The 24,782-nt window shown below is 45.4% G+C and overlaps 1 protein-coding gene across 4 annotated transcripts in view; it reads left to right on the top strand.

Moving 5' to 3' along the window:
* The window catches only part of LOC134983556 (zinc finger protein 665-like), a 63,185-nt gene extending 39,089 nt beyond the window's left edge, over positions 1-24,096 (top strand). For 2 of the 4 annotated variants that reach the window (XM_063949207.1, XM_063949209.1), the window contains exons 2-3: positions 14,960-15,034; positions 19,175-24,096. In XM_063949207.1, the coding sequence (XP_063805277.1) occupies positions 14,960-15,034; positions 19,175-21,771 (2,672 nt within the window). In that variant the 3' untranslated portion in view covers positions 21,772-24,096. The remainder of the gene's footprint in view (positions 1-14,959; positions 15,035-19,174) is intronic. The other 2 variants (XM_063949208.1, XM_063949210.1) reach the window with 1 other exon arrangement.
* Positions 24,097-24,782: the final 686 nt, after the last annotated feature.

Consider the following 24,782-nt stretch of genomic DNA (forward strand, 5'->3'; position numbering starts at 1 on the left):
TTTCTCTAACGTCCTAGTGGATGCTGGGGACTCCGTCAGGACCATGGGGAATAGCGGCTCCGCAGGAGACAGGGCACAAAAGCAAGCTTTTAGGATCACATGGTGTGTACTGGCTCCTCCCCCTATGACCCTCCTCCAAGCCTCAGTTAGGTTTTTGTGCCCGTCCGAGAGGGTCCAATCTAGGTGGCTCTCCTAAAGAGCTGTTTAGAAAAGTTTTTTTTTAGGTTTCAATCTCAGTGATTCCTGCTGGCAACAGGATCACTGCATCGAGGGACTTAGGGGAGAGATTTCCAACTCACCTGCGTGCAGGATGGATTGGAGTCTTAGGCTACTGGACACTTAGCTCCAGAGGGAGTCGGAACACAGGTCAGCCTGGGGTTCGTCCCGGAGCCGCGCCGCCGATCCCCCTTACAGACGCTGAAGAGACGGCAGAACGGAGGTCCGGAAAACAGGCGGCAGAAGACTCCACAGTCTTCATGAAGGTAGCGCACAGCACTGCAGCTGTGCGCCATTGTTGTCACACGGCTCACTGACTCAGTCACGGAGGGTGCAGGGCGCTGCTGGGGGCGCCCTGGGCAGCAATATAATTACCTTTAGTGGCAAAATAAATACATCACATATAGCCATTAAGGCTATATGTATGTATTTTAACCCAGGCCAGTTTATTAAAAACCGGGAGAAGAAGCCCGCCGGAAAAGGGGCGGAGCTTATTCTCCTCAGCACTCAGCGCCATTTTCCTGCTCAGCTCCGCTGGTGAGGAAGGCTCCCAGGACTCTCCCCTGCACTGCACTACAGAAACAGGGTAACAAAGAGAAGGGGGGCATAAATTGGCGATATTTATATATTAAGAGCGCATATATAGTAAACAACACCTTCTAGGGTTGTTTATATACATTTATAGCGCTTTTGGTGTGTGCTGGCAAACTCTCCCTCTGTCTCCCCAAAGGGCTAGTGGGTCCTGTCCTCTATCAGAGCATTCCCTATGTGTGTGCTGTATGTCGGTACGTGTGTGTCGACATGTATGAGGAAAATATTGGTGAGGAGGCGGAGCAAATTGCCTGTAATGGTGATGTCACTCTCTAGGGAGTCGACACCGGAATGGATGGCTTATTTATGGAAATTACGTGACAATGTCAACACGCTGCAAGCCGGTTGACGACATGAGAGGGCCGGCGAACAAATTAGTATCTGTCCAGGCGTCTCAAACACCGTCAGGGGCTGTAAAATGCCCATTTACCTCAGTCGGTCGACACAGACCCAGACACGGACACTGATTTCAGTGTCGACGGTGAAGAAACAAACGTATTTTCTTTTAGGGCCACACGTTAAGGGCAATGAAGGAGGTGTTACATATTTCTGATACTCCAAGTACCACAAAAAAGGGTATTATGTGTGAGGTGAAAAAACTACCTGTAGTTTTTCCTGAATCAGATAAATTAAATGAAGTGTGTGATGATGCGTGGGTTTCCCCCGATAGAAAATTATTGGCGGTATACCCTTTCCCGCCAGAAGTTAAGGCGCGGTGGGAAACACCCCTCAGGGTGGATAAGGCGCTCACACGCTTATCAGAACAAGTGGCGGTACCATCTACGGATAGGGCCGTACTTAAGGAGCCAGCTGATAGGAGGCTGAAAAATATCCTAAAAAGTAAACACACACATGCTGGTGTTATACTGCGACCAGCGATCGCCTCAGCCTGGATGTGCAGAGCTGAGGTGGCTTGGTCGGATTCCCTGACTAAAAATATTGATACCTTTGACAGGGACAGTATTTTATTGACTATAGAGCATTTAAAGGATGCATTTCTATATATGCGAGATGCGCAGAGGGATATTTGCACTCTGGCATCAAGAGTAAATGCGATGTCCATATCTGCAAGAAGATGTTTATGGACACGACAGTGGTCAGGTGATGCAGATTCCAAACGGCACAAAGATGTATTGCCGTATAAAGGGGAGGAGTTATTTGGGGTCGGTCCATGGGACCTGGTGGCCAGGGCAACTGCTGGAAAATCCACCGTTTTTTACCCTAAGTCACATCTCTGCAGAAAAAGACACCGTCTTTTCAGCCTCAGTCCTTTCGTCCCTATAAGAGTCATATCTGCCCAGGGATAGAGGAAAGGGAAGAAGACTGCAGCAGGCAGCCCATTCCCAGGAACAGAAGCCCTCCACCGCTTCTACCAAGTTCTCAGCATGACGCTGGGACCGTACAGGACCCCTGGATCCTACAAGTAGTATCCAAGGGGTACAGATTGGAATGTCGAGAGGTTTCCCCCCTCGCAGGTTCCTGTAGTCTGCTGTACCAATGTCTCCCTCCGACAGGGAGGCAGTATTGAAAACAATTCACAAGCTGTATTCCCAGCAGGTGATAATAAAATTACCCCTCCGACAACAAGGAAAGGGGTATTACTCCACACTATATGGTGGTACTGAAGGCTAGGTGAGACCTATTCTAAATCTGAAAAATTTGAACACTTACAAGGGTTCAAATCCAGATAGAGTCACTCAGAGCAGTGATAGCAAAGAAAAAGGGGAGTCCCGGGACATCAGGGATGCTTACCTCCATGTCCCAAAATTTGCCTTATCTCACCAAGGGTACCTCAAGTTCGTGGTACAGAACTGTCACTATCAGTTTCAAGACGATGCCGTTGGATTGTCCAAGGCACCCCGGGGTCCTTACCAAGGTAATGACCGAAAGGAGGATTCGTCTTCAAAGAAAATGGACGACCTCCTGATAAGAACAAGGTCCAGAGAACAGTTGGAGGTCGGAGTAGCACTATCTCAAGTAGTTCTACGACAGCACGGGTGGATTCTAAATATTCCAAAACCGCAGTTGTTCCGACGACACGTCTGCTGGTCCTAGGGATGATTTTGGACACAGTCCAGGAAAAGGTGTTTCTCCCAGAGGAGAAAGCCAGGGAGTTATCCGAGCTAATCGGGATCCTCCTAAAACCAGGAAAAGTGTCAGTGCATCATTGCACAAGAGTCCTGGTAAAAAATGGTGGCTTATTACGAAGCGCTTCCATTCGGCAGATTTCACGCAAGAACTCTTCAGTGGGATCTGCTGGACAAATGGTCCGGATCGCATCTTCAGATGCATCAGCGGATAACCCTATATCCAAGGACAAGGGTGTCTCTCCTGTGGTGATTACAGAGTGCTCATCTTCTAGAGGGCCGCAGATTCGGCATTCAGGATTGGATGCTCGTGACCACGGAGGCCAGCCTGAGAGGCTGGGGAGCAGTCACACAAGGAGTGTGATCAAGTCTGGAGAATTCTCTCCACATAAATATACTGGAGCTAAGAGCAAATTTATAATGCTCTAAGCTTAGCAAGACCTCTGCTTCAAGGTCAGCCGGTATTGATCCAGTGGGATAACATCACGGCAGTCGCCCACGTAAACAGAAAGGGCGGCACAAGAAGCAGGAGGGCAGTGGCAAAACTGCAAGGATTTTTCGCTAGGCGGAAAATCATGTGATAGCACTGTCAGCAGTGTTCATTCCGGGAGTGGACGACTGGGAAGCAGACTTCCTCAGCAGGCACGACCTCCACCCGGGAGAGTGGGAACTTCATCGGGAAGTTTTCCGCATGATTGGGAACCGTTGGGAAAGACCAAAGGTGGACATGATGGCGTCCCGCCCGAACAAAAAATGGGACAGGTATTGCGCCAGGTCACGAGACCTTCAGGCGATAGCTGTGGACGTCCTGGTAACACCGTGGGTGTAACAGTCGGTGTATGTGTTCCCTCCTCTGCTTCTCATAACCAAGGTATTGAGAATTAAAAGACATAGAGGAGTAAGAACTATACTCGTGGCTCCGGATTGGCCAAGAGGGACTTGGTAACCGGAACTTCAAGAGATGCTCACAGAGGACTAATGGCCTCGGGAGCTAAGAAGGGATTTGCTTTCAGCAAGTACCATGTCTGTTCCAAGAGGAACCGTGGCATCGGCCTTTAAGAAAGGACCTGCTCCAGCAGGGACCTTGTCTGTTCCAAGACTTACCGCGACTGCGTTTGACGGCATGGCGGTTTGAACGCCGGATCCTAAGGGAAAAGGCATTCCGGAAGAGGTCATACCTACCCTGGTCAAAGCCAGGAAGGAGGTGACCGCACAACGTTATCACCACATGTGGTAAAAATATGTTGCGTGGGTGAGGCCAGGAAGGCCCCACGAAAAAATTTCAACTAGGTCGATTTCTGCACTTCCTGCAAACAGGAGTGTCTATGAGCCTCAAATTGGGGTCCATTAAGGTTCAAGTTTCGGCCCTATAGATTTTCTTCCAAAAAGAATTGGCTTCAGTTCCTGAAGTCCAGACGTTTGTCAAGGGAGTATTGCATATACAGCCCTTGTGTGCCTCCAGTGGCACCGTGGGATCTCAACGTAGTGTTGGGATTCCTCAAATCATATTGGTTTGAACCACTCAAATCTGTGGATTTGAAATATCTCACATGGAAAGTGACCATGCTGTTGGCCCTGGCCTCGGCCAGGCGATTGTCAAAATTGGCGGCTTTGTCTTACAAAAGCCCATATTTGATTTTCCATTCGGACAGGGCAGAACTGCGGACTCGTCCCCAGTTTCTTCCTAAGGTGGTGTCAGCGTTTCACCTGAAACAACCTATTGTGGTGCCTGCGGCTACTAGGGACTTGGAGGACTCCAAGTTGCTAGACGTTGTCAGGGCCCTGAAATATATATATATATATATATATATATATATATATATATAATCCCAGGACGGCTGGAGTCAGAAAGTCTGACTTGCTGTTTATATTGTAGGCACCCAAAAAGCTGGGTGCTCCTGCTTCTAAGCAGACTATTGCTCGTTGGATTTGTAGTACAATTCAGCTTGCACATTCTGTGGCAGGCCTGCCACAGCCAAAATATGTAAATGCCCATTCCACAAGGAAGGTGGGCTCATCTTGGGCGGCTGCCCGAGGGGTCTCGGCTTTACAACTTTGCCGAGCAGCTACTTGGTCAGGGGCAAACACGTTTGCTAAATTCTACAAATTTGATACCCTGGCTGAGGAGGACCTGGAGTTCTCTCATTCGGTGCTGCAGAGTCATCCGCACTCTCCCGCCCGTTTGGGAGCTTTGGTATAATCCCCATGGTCCTGACGGAGTCCCCAGCATCCACTAGGACGTTAGAGAAAATAAGATTTTACTTACCGATAAATCTATTTCTCATAGTCCGTAGTGGATGCTGGGCGCCCATCCCAAGTGCGGATTGTCTGCATTACTTGTACATAGTTATTGTTACAAAAAAATCGGGTTATTATTGTTGTGAGCCATCTTTTTTAGAGGCTACTTCATTGTTATCATACTGTTAACTGGGTTCAAATCACAAGTTGTACGGTGTGATTGGTGTGGCTGGTATGAGTCTTACCCGGGATTCAAGATCCTTCCTTATTGTGTACGCTCGTCCGGGCACAGTACCTAACTGAGGCTTGGAGGAGGGTCATAGGGGGAGGAGCCAGTACACACCATGTGATCCTAAAAGCTTGCTTTTGTGCCCTGTCTCCTGCGGAGCCGCTATTCCCCATGGTCCTGACGGAGTCCCCAGCATCCACTACGGACTATGAGAAATAGATTTATCGGTAAGTAAAATCTTATTATATAGGGGAGAGGGGACCATACAGTGATATATGAGGGGGAATAACACAGCTCCCGGCACACACTGATATGTGGTATTATTATTATACAGGGGAGAGGGGACCGTACAGTGATATATGAGGGGGAATAACACAGCTCCCGGCACACGCTGATATGTGGTATTATTATTATATAGGAGAGAGGGGACCGTACAGTGATATATGAGGAGGAATAACACAGCTCCCGGCACACGCTGATATGTGGTATTATTATTATATAGAGGAGAGGGGATCGTACAGTGATATATGAGGGGAATAACACAGCTCCCGGCACACGCTGCTATGTGGTATTATTATTATATAGGGTAGAGGGGGCCGTACAGTGATATATGAGGGGGAATAACACAGCTCCCGGCACACACTGATATGTGGTATTATTATTATATAGAGGAGAGGAGACCGTACAGTGATATATGAGGAGGAATAACACAGGTCCCGGCACACTGATATGTGGTATTATTATTATATAGGGGAGAGGGACCGTACAGTGATATATGAGAGGAATAACACAGCTCCCGGCACACGCTGATATGTGGTATTATTATTATATAGAGGAGAGGGGACCATACAGTGATATATGAGGGGGAATAACACAGCTCCCGGCACACACTGATATGTGGTATTATTATTATATAGGGGAGAGGCGACCATACCGTGATATATGAGGGGGAATAACACCGCTCCCGGCACACACTGATATGTGGTATTATTATTATATAGGGGAGAGGGGACCGTACAGTGATATATGAGGGGGAATAACACCGCTCCCGGCACACACTGATATGTGGTATTATTATTATACAGGGGAGAGGGGACCGTACAGTGATATATGAGGGGGAATAACACAGCTCCCGGCACACACTGATATGTGGTATTATTATTATATAGAGGAGAGGGGACCGTACAGTGATATATGAGGGGGAATAACACAGCTCCCGGCACACACTGATATGTGGTATTATTATTATATAGGGGAGAGGGGACCGTACAGTGATATATGAGGAGGAATAACACAGCTCCCGGCACACACTGATATGTGGTATTATTATTATATAGAGGAGAGGGGACCGTACAGTGATATATGAGGAGGAATAACACAGCTCCCGGCACACGCTGATATGTGGTATTATTATTATATAGGGGAGAGGGGACAGTACAGTGATATATGAGGGGGAATAACACAGCTCCCGGCACACACTGATATGTGGTATTATTATTATATAGAGGAGAGGGGACAGTACAGTGATATATGAGGGGGAATAACACAGCTCCCGGCACACACTGATATGTGGTATTATTATTATATAGAGGAGAGGGGACCGTACAGTGATATATGAGGAGGAATAACACAGCCCCCGGCACACTGATATGTGGTATTATTATTATATAGTGGAGAGTGGACCGTACAGTGATATATGAGGAGGAATAACACAGCTCCCGGCACACACTGATATGTGGTATTATTCTTATATAGGGGAGAGGGGACCGTACAGTGATATATGAGGAGGAATAACACAGCCCCCGGCACACTGATATGTGGTATTATTCTTATATAGGGGAGAGGGGACCGTACAGTGATATATGAGGAGGAATAACACAGCTCCCGGCACACACTGATATGTGGTATTATTATTATATAGGGGAGAGGGGGACCGTACAGTGATATATGAGGAGGAATAACACAGCTCCCGGCACACACTGATATGTGGTAATATTATTATATAGGGGAGAGGGGACCGTACAGTGATATATGAGGAGGAATAACACAGCTCCCGGCACACACTGATATGTGGTATTATTATTATATAGAGGAGAGGGGACAGTACAGTGATATATGAGGAGGAATAACACAGCTCCCGGCACACGCTGATATGTGGTATTATTATTATATAGAGGAGAGGGGACCGTACAGTGATATATGAGGGGGAATAACACAGCTCCCGGCACACGCTGATATGTGGTATTATTATTATATAGGGGAGAGGGGACCGTACAGTGATATATGAGGGGGAATAACACAGCTCCCGGCACACGCTGATATGTGGTATTATTATTATATAGGGGAGAGGGGACCGTACAGTGATATATGAGGGGGAATAACACATCTACCGGCACACACTGATATGTGGTATTATTATTATATAGGGGAGAGGGGACCGTACAGTGATATATGAGGAGGAATAACACAGCTCCCGGCACACGCTTATATGTGATATTATTATTATATAGGGGAGAGGGGACCGTACAGTGATATATGAGGGGGAATAACACATCTACCGGCACACACTGATATGTGGTATTATTATTATATAGAGGAGAGGGGACCGTACAGTGAAATATGAGGGGGAATAACACAGCTCCCGGCACACACTGATATGTGGTATTATTATATAGTGGAGAGGGGACCATACAGTGATATATGAGGAGGAATTAACACAGTTCCCGGCACACGCTGATATGTGGTATTATTATTATATAGGGGAGAGGGTACCGTACAGTGATATATGAGGAGGAATAACACAGCTCCCGGCACACACTGATATGTGGTATTATTATTATATAGAGGAGAGGGGACCGTACAGTGATATATGAGGGGGAATAACACAGCTCCCGGCACACACTGATATGTGGTATTATTGTTATATAGGGGAGAGGGTACCGTACAGCGATATATGATGAGGAATAACACAGCTCCCGGCACACACTGATATGTGGTATTATTATTATATAGGAGAGAGGGGACCGTACAGTGATATATGAGGGGGAATAACACTGGGTGATGACTGGAGAGGTGACACCTGGGAATGAGGCATTATACAGTATCACCGGGGGATGTGTCTGGGTGATGACTGGAGAGGTGACTGCCGAGAATGGGACGTTATACAGTAACACCGGGGGACGTGTCAGGGTGATGACTGTATAGGTGACTGCTGGGAATGGGACATTATACAGTAACACCAGAGGATGTGTCTGGGTGATGACTGGAGAGGTGACTGCTGGGAATGGGACATTATACAGTAACACCAGGGGACGTGTATGGGTGATGACTGGAGAGGTGATTGCTGGGAATGGGACATTATACAGTAACACCAGGGGATGTGTCTGGGTGATGACTGGAGAGGTGACTGCTGGGGATGGGACATTATACAGTAACACCAGGGGACGTGTCTGGGGGATGACTGGAGAGGTGATTGCTGTGAATGGGACATTATACAGTTACACCAGGGGATGTGTCTGGGTGATGACTGGAGAGGTGACTGCTGTGAATGGGACATTATACAGTAACACCGGGGGACGTGTCCTGGTGAAGACTGGAGAGGTGACTGTCGGTAATGAGGCATTTTACAGTAACACCAGGGGACGTGTCTGGGTGATGACTGGAGAGGTGACTGCTGGGAATGGGACATTATATAGTAACACCGGGGGACATGTCTGGGTGATGACTGGAGAGGTGACTGCTGGGAATGGGACATTATACAGTAGCACTCTGGGACGTGTCTGGATGATGACTGGACAGGTGACTGCTGGGAATGGTGTATTATATAGTAACACCGGGGGACGTGTCTGGGTGATGACTGGAAAGGGTGACTGCTGGGAATGGGGCAGTATACAGTAACACCAGGGGATGTGTCTGGGTGATGACTGGAGAGGTGACTGCTGGGCATGGGGCATTATACAGTAGCACCAGGGGACGTGTCTGGGTGATGACTGGAGAGGTGACTGCTGGGAATGGGACATTATACAGTAACACCAGGGGACGTGTCTGGGTGATGACTGGAGAGGTGACTGCTGGGAATGGGACATTATGCAGTAACACCAGGGGGACGTGTCTGGGTGATTAACTGCAGAGATGACTGCTGGGAATGGGACATTATGCAGTAACAACAGGGGGACGTGTCTGGGTGATGATTGGAGAGGTGACTGCTGGGAATGGGACATTATGCAGTAACACCAGGGGGACGTGTCTGGGTGATGACTGGAGAGGTGACTGCTGGGAATGGGACATTATACAGTAACACCAGGGGGAGTGTCTGGGTGATGACTGGAGAGGTGACTGCTGGGAATGGGACATTATACAGTACACCAGGAGACGTGTCTGGGTGATGACTGGAGAGGTGACTGCTGGGAATGGGGCATTATACAGTAACACCAGGGGATGTGTCTGGGTGATGACTGGAGAGGTGACTGCTGGTAATGGGACATTATACAGTAACACCAGGGGACGTGTCTGGGTGATGACTGGAGAGGTGACTGCTGGGAATGGGACATTATACAGTAACACCAGGGGACGTGTCTGGGTGATGACTGGAGAGGTGACTGCTGGGAATGGGACATTGGCCCTCATTCCGAGTTGTTCGCTCGCAAGCCGCTTTTAGCAGATTTACTCACGCTAAGCCGCCGCCTACTGGGAGTGAATCTTAGCTTCTTAAAATTGCGACCGACGGATTTGCAATATTGCGATTAGACCTCTCTCAGCAGTTTCTGAGTAGCTCCAGACTTACTCGGCATCTGCGATCAGTTCAGTGCTTGTCGTTCCTGGTTTGACGTCACAAACACACCCAGCGTTCGCCCTGACACTCCTCCGTTTTTCCAGCCACTCCCGCGTTTTTCCCAGAAACGGTAGCGTTTTTCCGCACACATCCATAAAACGGACAGTTTCCGCCCAGTAACACCCACTTCCTGTCAATCCCAGAACGATCACCAGAACGATGAAAAAGCCGTGAGTAAAATAACTAACTGCATAGCAAATTTACTTGGCGCAGTCGCAGTGCGACATTGCGCATGCGCAATAAGCGGAAAATCGCTACGATGCCATGAAAAATACAGAGCGAACAACTCGGAATGAGGGCCATTATATAGTACACCAGGAGACGTGTCTGGGTGATGACTGGAGAGGTGACTGCTGGGAATGGGGCATTATACAGTAACACCAAGGGACGTGTCTGGGTGATGACTGGAGATGTGACTGCTGGGAATGGGACATTATACAGTAACACCAGGGGATGTGTCTGTGTGATGACTGGAGAGGTGACTGCTGGGAATGGGACATTATACAGTAACACCAGGGGATGTGTCTGGGTGATGACTGGAGAGGTGACTGCTGGGAATGGGACATTATACAGTAACACCGGGGGATATCTCTGGGTGATGATTGGAGAGGTGACTGCTGGGTTTGGGACATTATACAGTAACACCGGGGGACGTGTCTGGGTGATGACTGGAGAGGCGACTGCTGGGAATGAGACATTATACAGTAACACCGGGGGACGTGTCTGGGTGATGACTGGAGAGGTGACTGCTGGGAATGGGACATTATACAGTAACACCAGGAGATGTGTCTGGGTGATGACTGGAGAGGTGACTGCTGGGAATGGGACATTATACAGTAACGGGATGTGTCTGGGTGATGACTGGAGAGGTGACGCCTGGGAATGAGGCATTATACAGTAACACTGGGGGACGTGTCTGGGTGATGACTGGAGAGGTGACTGCTGGGAATGGGACATTATACAGTAACACCAGGGGATGTGTCTGGGTGATGACTGGAGAGGTGACGCCTGGGAATGAGGCATTATACAGTAACACTGGGGGACGTGTCTGGGTGATGACTGGAGAGGTGAATGCTGGGAATGGGACATTATACAGTAACAGCGGGGGATATCTCTGGGTGATGATTGGAGAGATGACTGCTGGGAATGGGGCATTATACAGTAACACCGGGGGACGTGTCTGGGTGATGACTGGAGAGGTGACTGCTGGGAATGAGACATTATACAGTAACACCGGGGGACGTGTCTGGGTGATGACTGGAGAGGTGACTGCTGGGAATGGGACATTATACAGTACACCAGGAGACGTGTCTGGGTGATGACTGGAGAGGTGACTGCTGGGAATGGGACATTATACAGTAACACCAGGGGATGTGTCTGGGTGATGACTGGAGAGGTGACTGCTGGCAATGGGACAGTATACAGTAACACCGGGGGATGTGTCTGGGTGATGACTGGAGAGGTGACTGCTGGGAATGGGGCATTATACGGTAACACCAGGGGACGTGTCTGGGTGATGACTGGAGAGGTGACTGCTGGGAATGGGGCATTATACAGTAACACCAGGGGATGTGTCTGGGTGAAGACTGGAGAGGTGACTGCTGGGAATGGGACATTATACAGTAACACCAGGGGATGTGTCTGGGTGATGACTGGAGAGGTGACTGCTGGGAATGGGACATTATACAGTAACACCAAGGGACGTGTCTGGGTGATGACGGGAGAGGTGACTGCTGGGAATGGGATATTATACAGTCACACAGGGGGACGTGTCTGGGTGATGACTGGAGAGGTGACTGCTGGGAATGGGACATTATACAGTAACATCGGGGGACGTGTCTGGGTGATGACTGGAGAGGTGACGCCTGGGAATGAGGCATTATACAGTAACACTGGGGGACGTGTCTGGGTGATGACTGGAGAGGTGAATGCTGTGAATGGGACATTATACATTAACACCAGGGGACGTGTCTGGGTGATGACTGGAGAGGTGACTGCCGGGAATGGGACATTATACATTAACACTAGGGGACGTGTCTGGGTGATGACTGGAGAGGTGACTGCCGGGAATGGGACATTATACAGTAACACCAGGGGACATGTCTGGGTGATGACTGGAGAGGTGACTGCTGGGAATGGCGCATTATACAGTAACACCAGGGGATGTGTCTGGGTGATGACTGGAGAGGTGACTGCTGGGAATGGGACATTATACAGTAACACCAGGGGACGTGTCTGGGTGATGACTGGAGAGGTGACTGCTGGGAATGGGGCATTATATAGTAACACCGGGGGATATCTCTGAGTGATGATTGGAGAGATGACTGCCGGGAATGGGACATTATACAGTAACACCAGGGGACATGTCTGGGTGATGACTGGAGAGGTGACTGCTGGGAATGGCGCATTATACAGTAACACCAGGGGATGTGTCTGGGTGATGACTGGAGAGGTGACTGCTGGGAATGGGACATTATACAGTAACACCAGGGGATGTGTCTGGGTGATGACTGGAGAGGTGACTGCTGGGAATGGGACATTATACAGTAACACCAGGGGACGTGTCTGGGTGATGACTGGAGAGGTGTCTGCTGGGAATGGGATATTATACAGTAACACCAGGGGACGTGTCTGGGTGAAGACTGGAGAGGTGACTGCTGGGAATGGGACATTGGTCCTCATTCCGAGTTGTTCGCTCGCAAGCCGCTTTTAGCAGATTTACTCATGCTAAGCCGCCGCCTACTGGGAGTGAATCTTAGCTTCTTAAAATTGCGACCGACGGATTCGCAATATTGTGATTAGACCTCTCTTAGGAGTAGCTCCAGACTTACTCGGCATCTGCGATCAGTTCAGTGCTTGTCGTTCCTGGTTTGACGTCACAAACACACCCAGCGTTCGCCCAGACACTCCTCCGTTTCTCCAGCCACTCCCGCGTTTTTCCCATTTTTCCGCACACACCCATAAAACGGCCAGTTTCCGCCCAGTAACACCCACTTCCTGTCAATCACATTACGATCACCAGAACGATGAAAAAGCCGTGAGTAAAATACCTAACTGCATAGCAAATTTACTTGGCGCAGTCGCAGTGCGGACAGTGCGCATGCGCAATAAGCGGAAAATCGATGCGATGAAAAATACAGAGCGAACAACTCGGAATGAGGGCCATTATACAGTACACCAGGAGACGTGTCTGGGTGATGACTGGAGAGGTGACTGCTGGGAATGGGACATTATACAGTAACACCAGGGGACGTGTCTGGGTGATGACTGGAGAGGTGACTGCTGGGAATGAGACATTATACAGTACACCAGGAGACGTGTCTGGGTGATGACTGGAGAGGTGACTGCTGGGAATGGGGCATTATACAGTAACACCAGGGGATGTGTCTGGGTGATGACTGGAGAAGTGACTGCTGGGAATGGGACATTATACAGTAACACCAGAGGATGTGTCTGGGTGATGACTGGAGAGGCGACTGCTGGGAATGGGACATTCTACAGTAACACCGGGGGATGTGTCTGAGTGATGACTGGAAAGGTGACTGCTGGGAATGGGACATTATATAGTAACACCGGGGGATGTGTCTGGGTGATGACTGGAGAGGTGACTGCTGGGAATGGGACATTATACAGTAACACCGGGAGATGTGTCTGGGTGATGACTGGAGAGGTGACTGCCGGGAATGGGACATTATACAGTAACACCAGGGGATGTGTCTGGGTGATGACTGGAGGGGTGACTGCTGGGAATGGGACATTATACAGTAACACCAGGAGACATGTCCGGGTGATGAATGGAGAGGTGACTGCTGGGAATGGGACATTATACAGTAACACCAGGGGATGTGTCTGGGTGATGACTGGAGGGGTGACTGCTGGGAATGGGACATTATACAGTAACACCAGGAGACATGTCCGGGTGATGAATGGAGAGGTGACTGCTGGGTATGGGACATTATACAATAACACCAGGGGATGTGTCTGGGTGATGACTGGAGAGGTGACTGCTGGGAATGGGACATTATACAGTAACAGCGGGGGATGTGTCTGGGTGATGACTGGAGAGGTGACTGCCGGGAATGGGACATTATACAGTAACACCGAGGGATGTGTCTGGGTGATGACTGGAGAGGTGACTGCTGGGAATGGGACATTATACAGTAACACCAGGGGATGTGTAGGTGACTGCTGGGAATGGGACATTATACAGTAACACCGGGGGATGTGTCTGAGTGATGACTGGAGAGGTGACTGCTTGGAATGGGACATTATACAGTAACACCAGGGGATGTGTCTGGGTGATGACTGGAGAGGTGACTGCTGGGAATGGGACATTATACAGTAACACCAGGGGATGTGTCTGGGTGATGACTGGAGAGGTGACTGCTGGGAATGGGACATTATACAGTAACACCAGGGGATGTGTCTGGGTGATGACTGGAGAGGTGACTGCTGGGAATGGGTCATTATACAGTAACACCAGGTAACGTGTCTGGGTGATGACTGGAGAGGTGACTGCTGGGAATGGGACATTATACAGTAACACCAGGGGATGTGTCTGGGTGATGACTGGAGAGGTGACTGCTGGGAATGGGATATTATACAGTAACATCGGGGGACGTGTCTGGGTGATGACTGGAGAGGTGACTGCTGGGAATGGGGCATTATACAGTAACACCGGGGGATGTGTCTGGGTGATGACTGTATCACTGTGTGTGTCAGGTTCCTATAAGGTGTCAGGATGTCACTGTCTATGTCTCCATGCAGGAGGTGGAGTATATAGCGGAACACAGGGGTACAAGGACGTGATGATGGAGAATCACCGGCCCCTCACATCACTGGGTAAGAGAAGGTTATATCACAGACCTACCTGTGTATATAGGAGATGTCACCATTATGTGTATATAGGAGTTGTCACCACTATGTGTATATAGGAGTTGTCACCATTATGTGTATATAGGATATGTCACCACTATGTGTATATAGGAGAGGTCACCACTATGTGTATATAGGAGAAGTCATCACTATGGGTATATATGAGATGTCACACTAAGTGTATATAGGAGATGTGACCACTATGTGTATATAGGAAAGGTCACCACTATGTGTATATAGGAGAAGTCACCACTATGTGTATATAGGAAATGTCACACTATGTGTATATAGGAGATGTGACCACTATGTGTATATAGGAGATGTCACCACTATGTGTATATAGGAGAGGTCACCACTATGTGTATATAGGAGAGGTCACCACTATGTGTATATAGGAGAGGTCACCACTATGTGTATATAGGAGAGGTCACCACTATGTGTATATAGGAGATGTCACCACTATGTGTATATAGCAGAGGTCATCACTATGTGTATATAGGAGATGTCACCACTGTGTATATAGGAGATGTCACCACTATGTGTATATAGGAGATGTCACCACTATGTGTATATAGGAGATGTCACCACTATGTGTATATAGGAGATGTCACCACTATGTGTATATAGGAGACGTCACCACTATGTGTATATAGGAGATGTCACCTCTATGTGTATATAGGAGATGTCACCACTATGTGTATATAGGGGATGTCATCACTATGTGAGTTGTAACACTGTAGGGGTGCAAGGCGCCTTTTCCTGGGGAATATGGCAGCACGCAGCAGCTGAGTAACAACACAAGTCCAGTTTCTGGTACAACTGGCCCCGGACAGTTTTATTGAAACAGAAAATAAAACAAAACACCAAAAGAAAATACCTTGCCTGTCCGGCACTAACTAAACACAGGATATTCCTAACTGTCACTAAACACAAAACTAAGAGTTCTTCAGTAAATGCTGTATAGCTTACTTGTACCAGAAAGCGTGTCTCTTCCACACAGATCCTGCAGCCTTCCCAGGCAGTCTGCTCATACTAATCAGACTAGCAGCCCTATAACACTCTTACACAGCTGAAACCCTGATTAGCCCTCTGTGGGCCATCTGGGCCCAATGTCTAGAACTCTCCTTATCTCTCTCTTAGAGCCTATACCCAGCTTTTACAGCAAACTGAAAAGGTTCAGACAAAACCAAAAGCATTTTTCCTAGAATTTAACACTTTCTAAAACATGTAAGACAAGAACCTGGGACAAACATACCTGCCCTCAAACACTATCCCAGTGTTCTTGTCACAGTATATAGGAGACGTCACCACTATGTGTTTATAGGATATGTCACCAGTATGTGTATATAGGAGAGGTCACCACTATATGTATATACGAGAAGTCACCACTATGTGTATATAGGAGATGTCACCACTATGTGTATATAGGAGATGTCACCACTATGTGTATAGAGGAGATGTCACCACTATGTGTATATAGGATATGTCACCAGTATGTGTATATAGGAGAGGTCACCACTATGTGTATATACGAGAAGTCACCACTATGTGTATATAGGAGATGTCACACTATGTGTATATAAATATATATATGTATACCGTGTTATGTGTATACTGTATAATAGTACACCATTGGCGGGATGTAATAAGATATGCTATCAATATCACAACACAGTGACGGAGGCCCCCCGTTATACCTGTGAGGTGGTGTGTGGGGGTCTCCGTCACCTCCCTGGACTCTTCCCCTGTTCCCTTGCCGGGAAGCAGCAGCTGTCTGTCCCCGGCGCCTCCTCCTCCCCCCTGTAGCCGGAAGGACCTCCAGCTGCGTTGCTAAGGGGAGCAGGAGATTACCTTCCGGGTCCAGGGCTGCCGGGGGGTTGCGTCGGCCGGCGTTAAGAAGCCCATTGCATTCTGTAGGTTATCAATACCCTGTTTGGGGAAAACGCGGCGGTCGGGTGTTAGTACATATGAAAATGCGCTAAAACCTTAGAAAACGGGAAGCTGGGCGCAGACGCGGGTCTCTCATTGCAGTGATTGGATTGCGGGAGCGAGCGTACACGTGCACCTGCGACTCTCAGGTAATACACGCCGTGATGCGCATGCAATGGGACAAAGTTACAAGTGGACACATCTTTATGCTGCTTTCCTGGCTGATTACGTCCAGGTAAATCCCCGTTCCATCAGTTCTGCCCCAGTAATAATGTGAATCATTGTGTTCAGGTTTTCACCAGAGAGGAAGACAATAAGAAATGGGTGCATGTGTCTATCATCCATGGTCGCTGCACAGCAGTAGCCTGGTCACCACTGTAGTGACATAGGTGGTCATTCTGAGTTGATCGTTAGCTGCAGTTGTTCGCAGCGCAGTGATCGGGCTAAAATCTGCATTTCTGCGTATGCACCGCACCGCAATGCGCACGCGTGACGTAGGGGTACAAAGGCCTTTGTGGTTTTACACAGGTTCTAGCAACGTTTACATTCGCACTGGCGGCCGCAAGAAGATTGACAGGAAGTGGGCGTCTCTGGGTGTCAACTGACCATTTTCTGGGAGTGTTTGGAAAAACACAGACGTGCCAGGGAAAACGCAGACATGGCTGGGCGAACACTGGACGGGTGTGTGAGGTCAAAAGCCAACCCTCCAACGTTAGATTCATTGCACACGAAGAGTAAGTCCAGGGCTGGTCTTGTTTTGCACACAATGTTTTTGCAGGCGCTCTGCTGCACAGGCGTTCGCAGTTCTGCAAAGCGAAAATACACTCCCAGTGGGTGGCGACAATACGTTTGCACGGCTGCTAAAAACTGCTAGTGAGCGATCAACTCGGAGTGACCCCCATAGTTCTAGGTGAGTGTTATGAGTGTGTACCACAACCTTGAACTTACAAAACCAATTTTCCGATTGCTTATAACAGCCCCTTTTCCCAGAATTACAGTCGTTCACTGGCACTCTGTGGCCACCAGGACTTCATCTCTTAGTAGTGTAAACTCAAGATCACAGACAAATATATTTATAAGAAAATGGACACCTCAGAGACTAATAAAACTATATACAGAAAACCCCATATCAGATCTTCAGTGTCGCATGTAATTTTCAGCTTTCCAAATAGCACTAATAAATGTTTTACAAAACAATTCTCTAATACAAGTCTTTTCCACAATAGAGAATTGGTGAGAAGTAACAGATTTTTTGCATGCTTTAGTAAATACCTTTTAGAGAAATACTGCACAATTCTTTCCAATAGCACAAGTATATTTCACAGTAGATATTTGCTAATCTATTTCCTGAACAATTTAAGTAATTTGCACAACAGCAAGCCATTCAGTAGGTCTTCAGCATACTCCAGATTACTAGCAACAGTTCTTTTCAATAGGTACAAATAATTAGATACTTAGCAGATCTTTCACAGAGTTCAGCTTAGCTTCACCATAACAGCAGGTAACAGGCTTTCCACATGATACAAACAGAAGAACTTGGCTGATCCATTTACTGTATGCATGTAGACAAGACAGGATCAGACTGATTACAGTCTACAACAGAGTGTCCAAGCACACTCCCTATAAGGGTTGAACATCCAATCATCACCAAAGGACCAAGCAATATTTTAACTCCCGCTGCAACCATCAGAAGTCAGAATTAAGCCCAGCACAATGAACCCTAGTTTGCACAGATGGTTGGTTACCAGGAGACTGACTGGAGCTCACAGAACTAACCTGACCATGATTTTATAAGCTGTGCTTATTACAGAGTCTAACAGTGAGATTCCATCACATAACTCATCCCTTTCTGCAGCCTGTGCTTTGCTATGTTTAACAAAGTACAGTAGATATTGCACTTTTCTAGTAAGACACCCATTATCCTCTGCTTTCACACTCAGAGGGTCCTGGCAGGAATTATAGCCCACAAAGTAATAAACACAACAATCCGTTAACTAAACACTACCTCACTTAGCTGAGAAAGGAATGAAAAACACCAAAGGGAAGGATGAATGTCTACCGGGGGTTGTTTCTACCTGTCTCTGTTCACCTGCTGAATAATTAACCCATTCATTATGGCTGCTATGGAATTAAAATGACAATTGTATTTTATAACTCTAACCTCTACATCTTTCCCAGCAGAACAACCTAAAGATCCTTCTACTCAATTTAAGGAGGAACCAGTCTTATGTGATGGAGGAACCCTCAGAGACAGTGACCTTTATACACCCAAAGATTATACACAGGATACATCTACTCATATTATGGAGGAACCAGTCTCATGTGATGGTGGAACCCTCACAGAGAGTGTCATTTATACACCCACAGATCATACACAGGATTCATCTACTCATATTATGGAGGGACCAGTCTCATGTGATGGAGGAACCCTCACAGACAGTGACATTTATACACCCACAGATCATATACAGGATACAGCTACCCATATTAAGGAGGAACCAGTCTCATGTGATGGAGGAACCCTCACAGACACCAACATCTATACACCCACAGATCATACACAGTATACATCTACTCATATTAAGGAGGAACCAGTCTCATGTGATGGAGGAACCCTCACAGACAGTGTCATTTATACACCCACAGATCATACACAGGATTCATCTACTCATATTATGCAGGAACCAGTCTCATGTGATGGAGGAACCCTCACAGATAGTGACATTTATACACCCACAGATCATACACAGTATACAGCTACTCATATTAAGGAGGAACCAGGCTCATGTGATGGAGGAACCCTCAGAGACACAACAGATCATACACAGTATATATCTACTCATATTAAGGAGGAACCAGTCTCATGTGATGGAGGAACCCTCAGAGACAGTGACATTTATACACCCACAGATCATACACAGTATACATCTACTCATATTAAGGAGGAACCAGTCTCATGTGATGGAGGAACCCTCACAGACCGTGCCATTTATACACCCACAGATCATACACAGTATACAGCTACTCATATTAAGGAGGAACCAGTCTCCTGTGATGGAGGAACCCTCACAGACAGTGTCACTTATGCACCCACAGATCATACACAGGATACATCTCATATTATGGCAGAATCAGGATCTTACAGTGGTGAAATTTGTGTTAATGAACAGAGCAGCTATTATAGACACCAGAAGGAAAAACAGATTAATCTCTCTGAAGACCAAGCTTGTTCCTGCTCCGAATGTGTAAAATGTTATAAAATGAAAGGAAATGTATTTCTGCATCAGAGTCTGCACACAGGAGAGAGACCGTATTCCTGCTCTGAGTGCGGGAAATGTTTTAGATGTAATGCTTATCTTATAGTACATCAGAGAATTCACACAGGAGAGAAACCATATTCTTGTAGTGTATGTGGGAAAAGATTTATCAGTACGTCAGATTTGATAAAGCATCAGAAAACCCACACAAGAGAGAAGCCATATTCCTGCTCTGAGTGTGGGAAATGTTTTATAAATGCATCTTGTTTGATAAAGCATCAGAGAACCCATACAGGAGAGAAGCCGTACTCCTGCTCTGAGTGTGGGAAATGTTTTACCACTAAATCTGGTCTATTAATACATCAGAGTGTGCATACAGGAGAGAGACCGTATTGTTGCTCTGAGTGTGGGAAATGTTTTAGACGTAAATCATATTTTGTTAATCACCAGAAAACCCACACAGGAGAGAGACCATATTCCTGCTCTGAGTGTGGAAAATGTTTTACCAGTAAAACAGCCTTGCAGAAGCATCAGATATGTCACACAGGAGAGCGACCGTATTCCTGCTCTGAGTGTGGGAAATATTTTTCTAGGAAACCAAATCTGATAAGACATCAGATTATTCACACAGAAGAAAAACCATATTCCTGCTCTGAATGTGGGAAATTTTATAGGAGTAAATCATACTTTGCTGAGCATCAGAGAATCCACACAGGAGAGAAACCATATTCTTGCTCTGTCTGTGGGAAAAGATTTATCAGTACATCAGATCTTATAAAGCATCAGAAACCCCACAGAGAGAACTCACATTCTTCTGAAAGTGGGAATCATCAGAGACCTGCAACAGGAGAGAGACCGTATCCTTGCTCTGAGTGCGGGAAATGTTTTAGACGTCATTCATTTCTTGTTGTACATCAGAGAATTCACACAGGAGAGAAACCATTTTCTTGCTCTGTCTGTGGGGAAAGATTTATCAGTTCATCAGATCTTATAAAGCATCAGAAAACCCACAGAGAGAACTCACATTCTTCTGAAAGTGGGAAGTGTTTTACCAGTAAATCAATTTTCAAGAATCATCAGAGACCTGCAACAGGAGATAGACCGTATCCTTGCTCCGAGTGCGGGAAATGTTTTAGACGTCATTCATATCTTGTTGTACATCTGAGAATTCACACAGGAGAGAAACCATTTTCTTGCTCTGAATGTGGAAAAAGATTTATTAGTACAGCAGATCTTATAAAGCATCAGAAAACCCACAGAGGAGAGAAGCTGTTCTCCTGCCCTGAGTGTGGGAAATGTTATACCAGTAACTCAAGTCTGAAGAAGCATCGGAGACTCCACACAGGAGAGAATCCATATTCCTGTTCTGAGTGCGGGAAATGTTTATTCAGTAAATGGAATCTGAAGAAGCATCAGAAGCTCCATACTGGAGAGATCCCTTATTTTTGCTCTAAATGTGGGAAATGTTTTGTTAGGAAATCAGCCTTTCTAAACCACCAGAAGTGTCACACTGGATAGAACCTGTATTCCTTTTTTGAACGTGGGAAATGTTTTACACGTGTTGGATAAAAGCCTTATTCGGAAGCAGCGAGACTTATTCAATGGAAAACTCAGAACAGTCACAGCATGTTATACATCACAGGTTACCTGTAATTATCTAGAAACAAAAGGACATAAAACACATAGCAGAGACTAGCCATAATCTTGTTCTACATGTGGGACATTTTTTACTAGTGAGCAAGGTATAATGTTTCTTTATAATATCTTTGTTGAAGGCTATCATGGCAATATGTTATATTCTAAGAGACAATAGGGGCATTTTTTGTCTATATGAAGCAAATTTTGTAAACAAGAAAAAAATAAAATCAGAATTATGAAACAAGAGAAATGCTTCTTTATAATATCTTTGTGGAAGGCTACTCAAAAAGAAGCTGGTGGTAATTTTTTTGTTCTGTAATTATATAAGCAAAATAACAAGACAAATTAGAAATTTCTAATTACAAAAGAAGAGAAATAAAAATTGAAGCCTTAAAATCAAAAGAATAGGTAATTATCTAAATAGATTCATCTGGCAAATGGGTTTCAAACTTTCATTCAAATTATAAACGCCTTAAAAATCTAAGTGAAATTAAGTTCATCTATTTTTTGTCCTCCATCTGGTCTAAAGAAATAATAATACTGCTCCAAATAAAATAAAATGGTTTAGTTGGAGAAATATTACTCAAGTCAGCGTTTGTAGCGTTAATTTCATACTATTGTAAGATTAGAGGAGTGCCATTGACCCAGTGAACCATATATTGAAGAAGAATAAAGGGCAATTCCATGAAAATCCGGAAATAGAGCCTAAAACATATCAGAAATCTTCTATTTTGCTAATAGAGGAATATCATTTGCTTTATATTAGATCCTTATGCAGTCAATGTTGACTGAAAACAATATTATCAGCAGACTTTCATTTATCTTTATATACTGTAAAGCAATAATAATATAGGTATTTGATTCAGTTATCACATATCTCACTATCAAAGTTAATATTAGAAAATAATCAGTTTAAGAACTATAAATAATTATCTTCCCATGATATGGTTAAATTAAAACATACCCAAAAAGGTAAAAAAAAGTTTAATTGTCCTGATTTCAAGATATCCCCTCATAATTTATATATAATTTTTTCTAAATGCAAGTTAAGTTTTAGATGGTCTTAACATTTTTACCAGCTGTAATTTAATGTAACGGAATCACATTATTTTGAGTCTTTTTACCCTAAAATGTGTTTTAGGCGTAATGTCATGCAACTAGCATGCAAAGGGAAACGTTACTGATTAATTGGGTTTCCCCTACTTGTATATGGTATGCGACTTGTCCTGGCATGTAGAAAAGCTATGTCATCTGCATCGTAGCAATTTGTACACAGATTCATCCGAGGACTGTGCGTCCTAGTGACGACTAAGTAGGTAAAAACACGCCTGGTGCTAGAACAGTCACAAGGGACCTGGTGCGCTGAGAGACCGAACCAATAATGTATGAGGACACGTCTGTAGGAAACAGATCTTCCAGCTGATCTCCGTCATTGATTCCACACACTGCAATGAGTAATAATCCTGAGGAAGTGTTTTATTGCCAAGAAATGTCAGCATATTCCCGGTGCGTTCCAGAGCTCCGTACAGGCTGCACTTCATGAATCTAGTGAGGTTGTTGTGCATGGAGCTATTTGTAGTTATCTGAATCTATGTTTCTGTCACCTTTTACTAACAAGCATTCCAAATATTCAGCCATGTTGATACATTTCAAATTGTGTAAGTTTGTCTTTAAATATATAATACTGTAGTAGTTGCATTAGTAGGTAGCAAGCATATTGTAGTCAGTACACTTTACCACTTGGTGATTCCATTACTACACCATGGTGAGTCTGTCACACAAATTGTCATACTTTTATCACCTTTCTGTACATGTCCCCATCTTGCAATATGTGAAAATCTAAAATTAATTCTGGAAGCTGATTGTAAGAATGTTGTGTACACAGAGTAACATGTCTGATAAATGGTGACTCCATTCTCCACATTGAAAGTGGGCTGATTTATTAAGGATAAGCTATTCTAATGGTATTTTATATGGGGTTTTATTAAGGGCTGTTGGGTTATTTTCACATTAATAGAGGGAGTTGTATGATGAATAGAGTATATTACTATAAAAAGGTTATATCATTACTGGTGGAATTGCCTTAAATATAGAAAACTTTTATGTATGTGTTTTTGAAGTTTGTGTTGAGGGAATTTGTTTTCAGATTTCTTTTTATACTTTTATTAAACTCATAATATAATCTGTGCATAATTGTATATGATTTTTCCCTCAATGTTACTGTATATATGTTTATTAAATCAGAATTTATCATTTTTAAAAACCAAATTCATTATCTACTTTTTTCTTTTGAAAAAGATTTATTTAAACATGAATTATAAATGGACTTTCAAGAGTAAAAATACGATTTAGCTTTTCTCAATTTCTTGATTATAATTACATTGTTTTGTGTACGGACTTTTTGCTATAATGTGGCCAAATGTCACTTTGATGTTCAGAAGGTTCCTCATATTTCTCATTTCCAAGTGGTCAGCATGATTATTATGTATTTTTTATTATTATTTGCCTTTATAGAGCACATCAAGAGTCCACAGCGTCTTATAAAGTGCATAACATTAGAGTAATATCAAGCTATATAACAAACATTTGAGAGGTACAAAAGAGTAACTAAGGGAAGCGGGTCCTGTTTGTAAATGCTAATGGGGTGGGGGGCAGACAAGGTTGGTACTGAGAGGTGAGTCAGTATGATAGAACAGAAAAGGGAGTGCCAGGATGAAACCTGATGTGCTTTAGAAAAGAAATCATTTTGGAGAGTCCATTTGAATATTTGCAGAGAGGGGGAGTTATTTGGGGAGTAGGGTATAGGTTATCAATTGGGAGAAGAGTCAGCAGTAAGAGTGAAGTAGGGGAGTGTGATGGGAGAAAAGGTTAGATGGGTGGACTTTATAGAT

Source organism: Pseudophryne corroboree (genome assembly GCF_028390025.1).
Source record: "Pseudophryne corroboree isolate aPseCor3 chromosome 3 unlocalized genomic scaffold, aPseCor3.hap2 SUPER_3_unloc_18, whole genome shotgun sequence".
NCBI classification, from domain to species: domain Eukaryota; kingdom Metazoa; phylum Chordata; class Amphibia; order Anura; family Myobatrachidae; genus Pseudophryne; species Pseudophryne corroboree.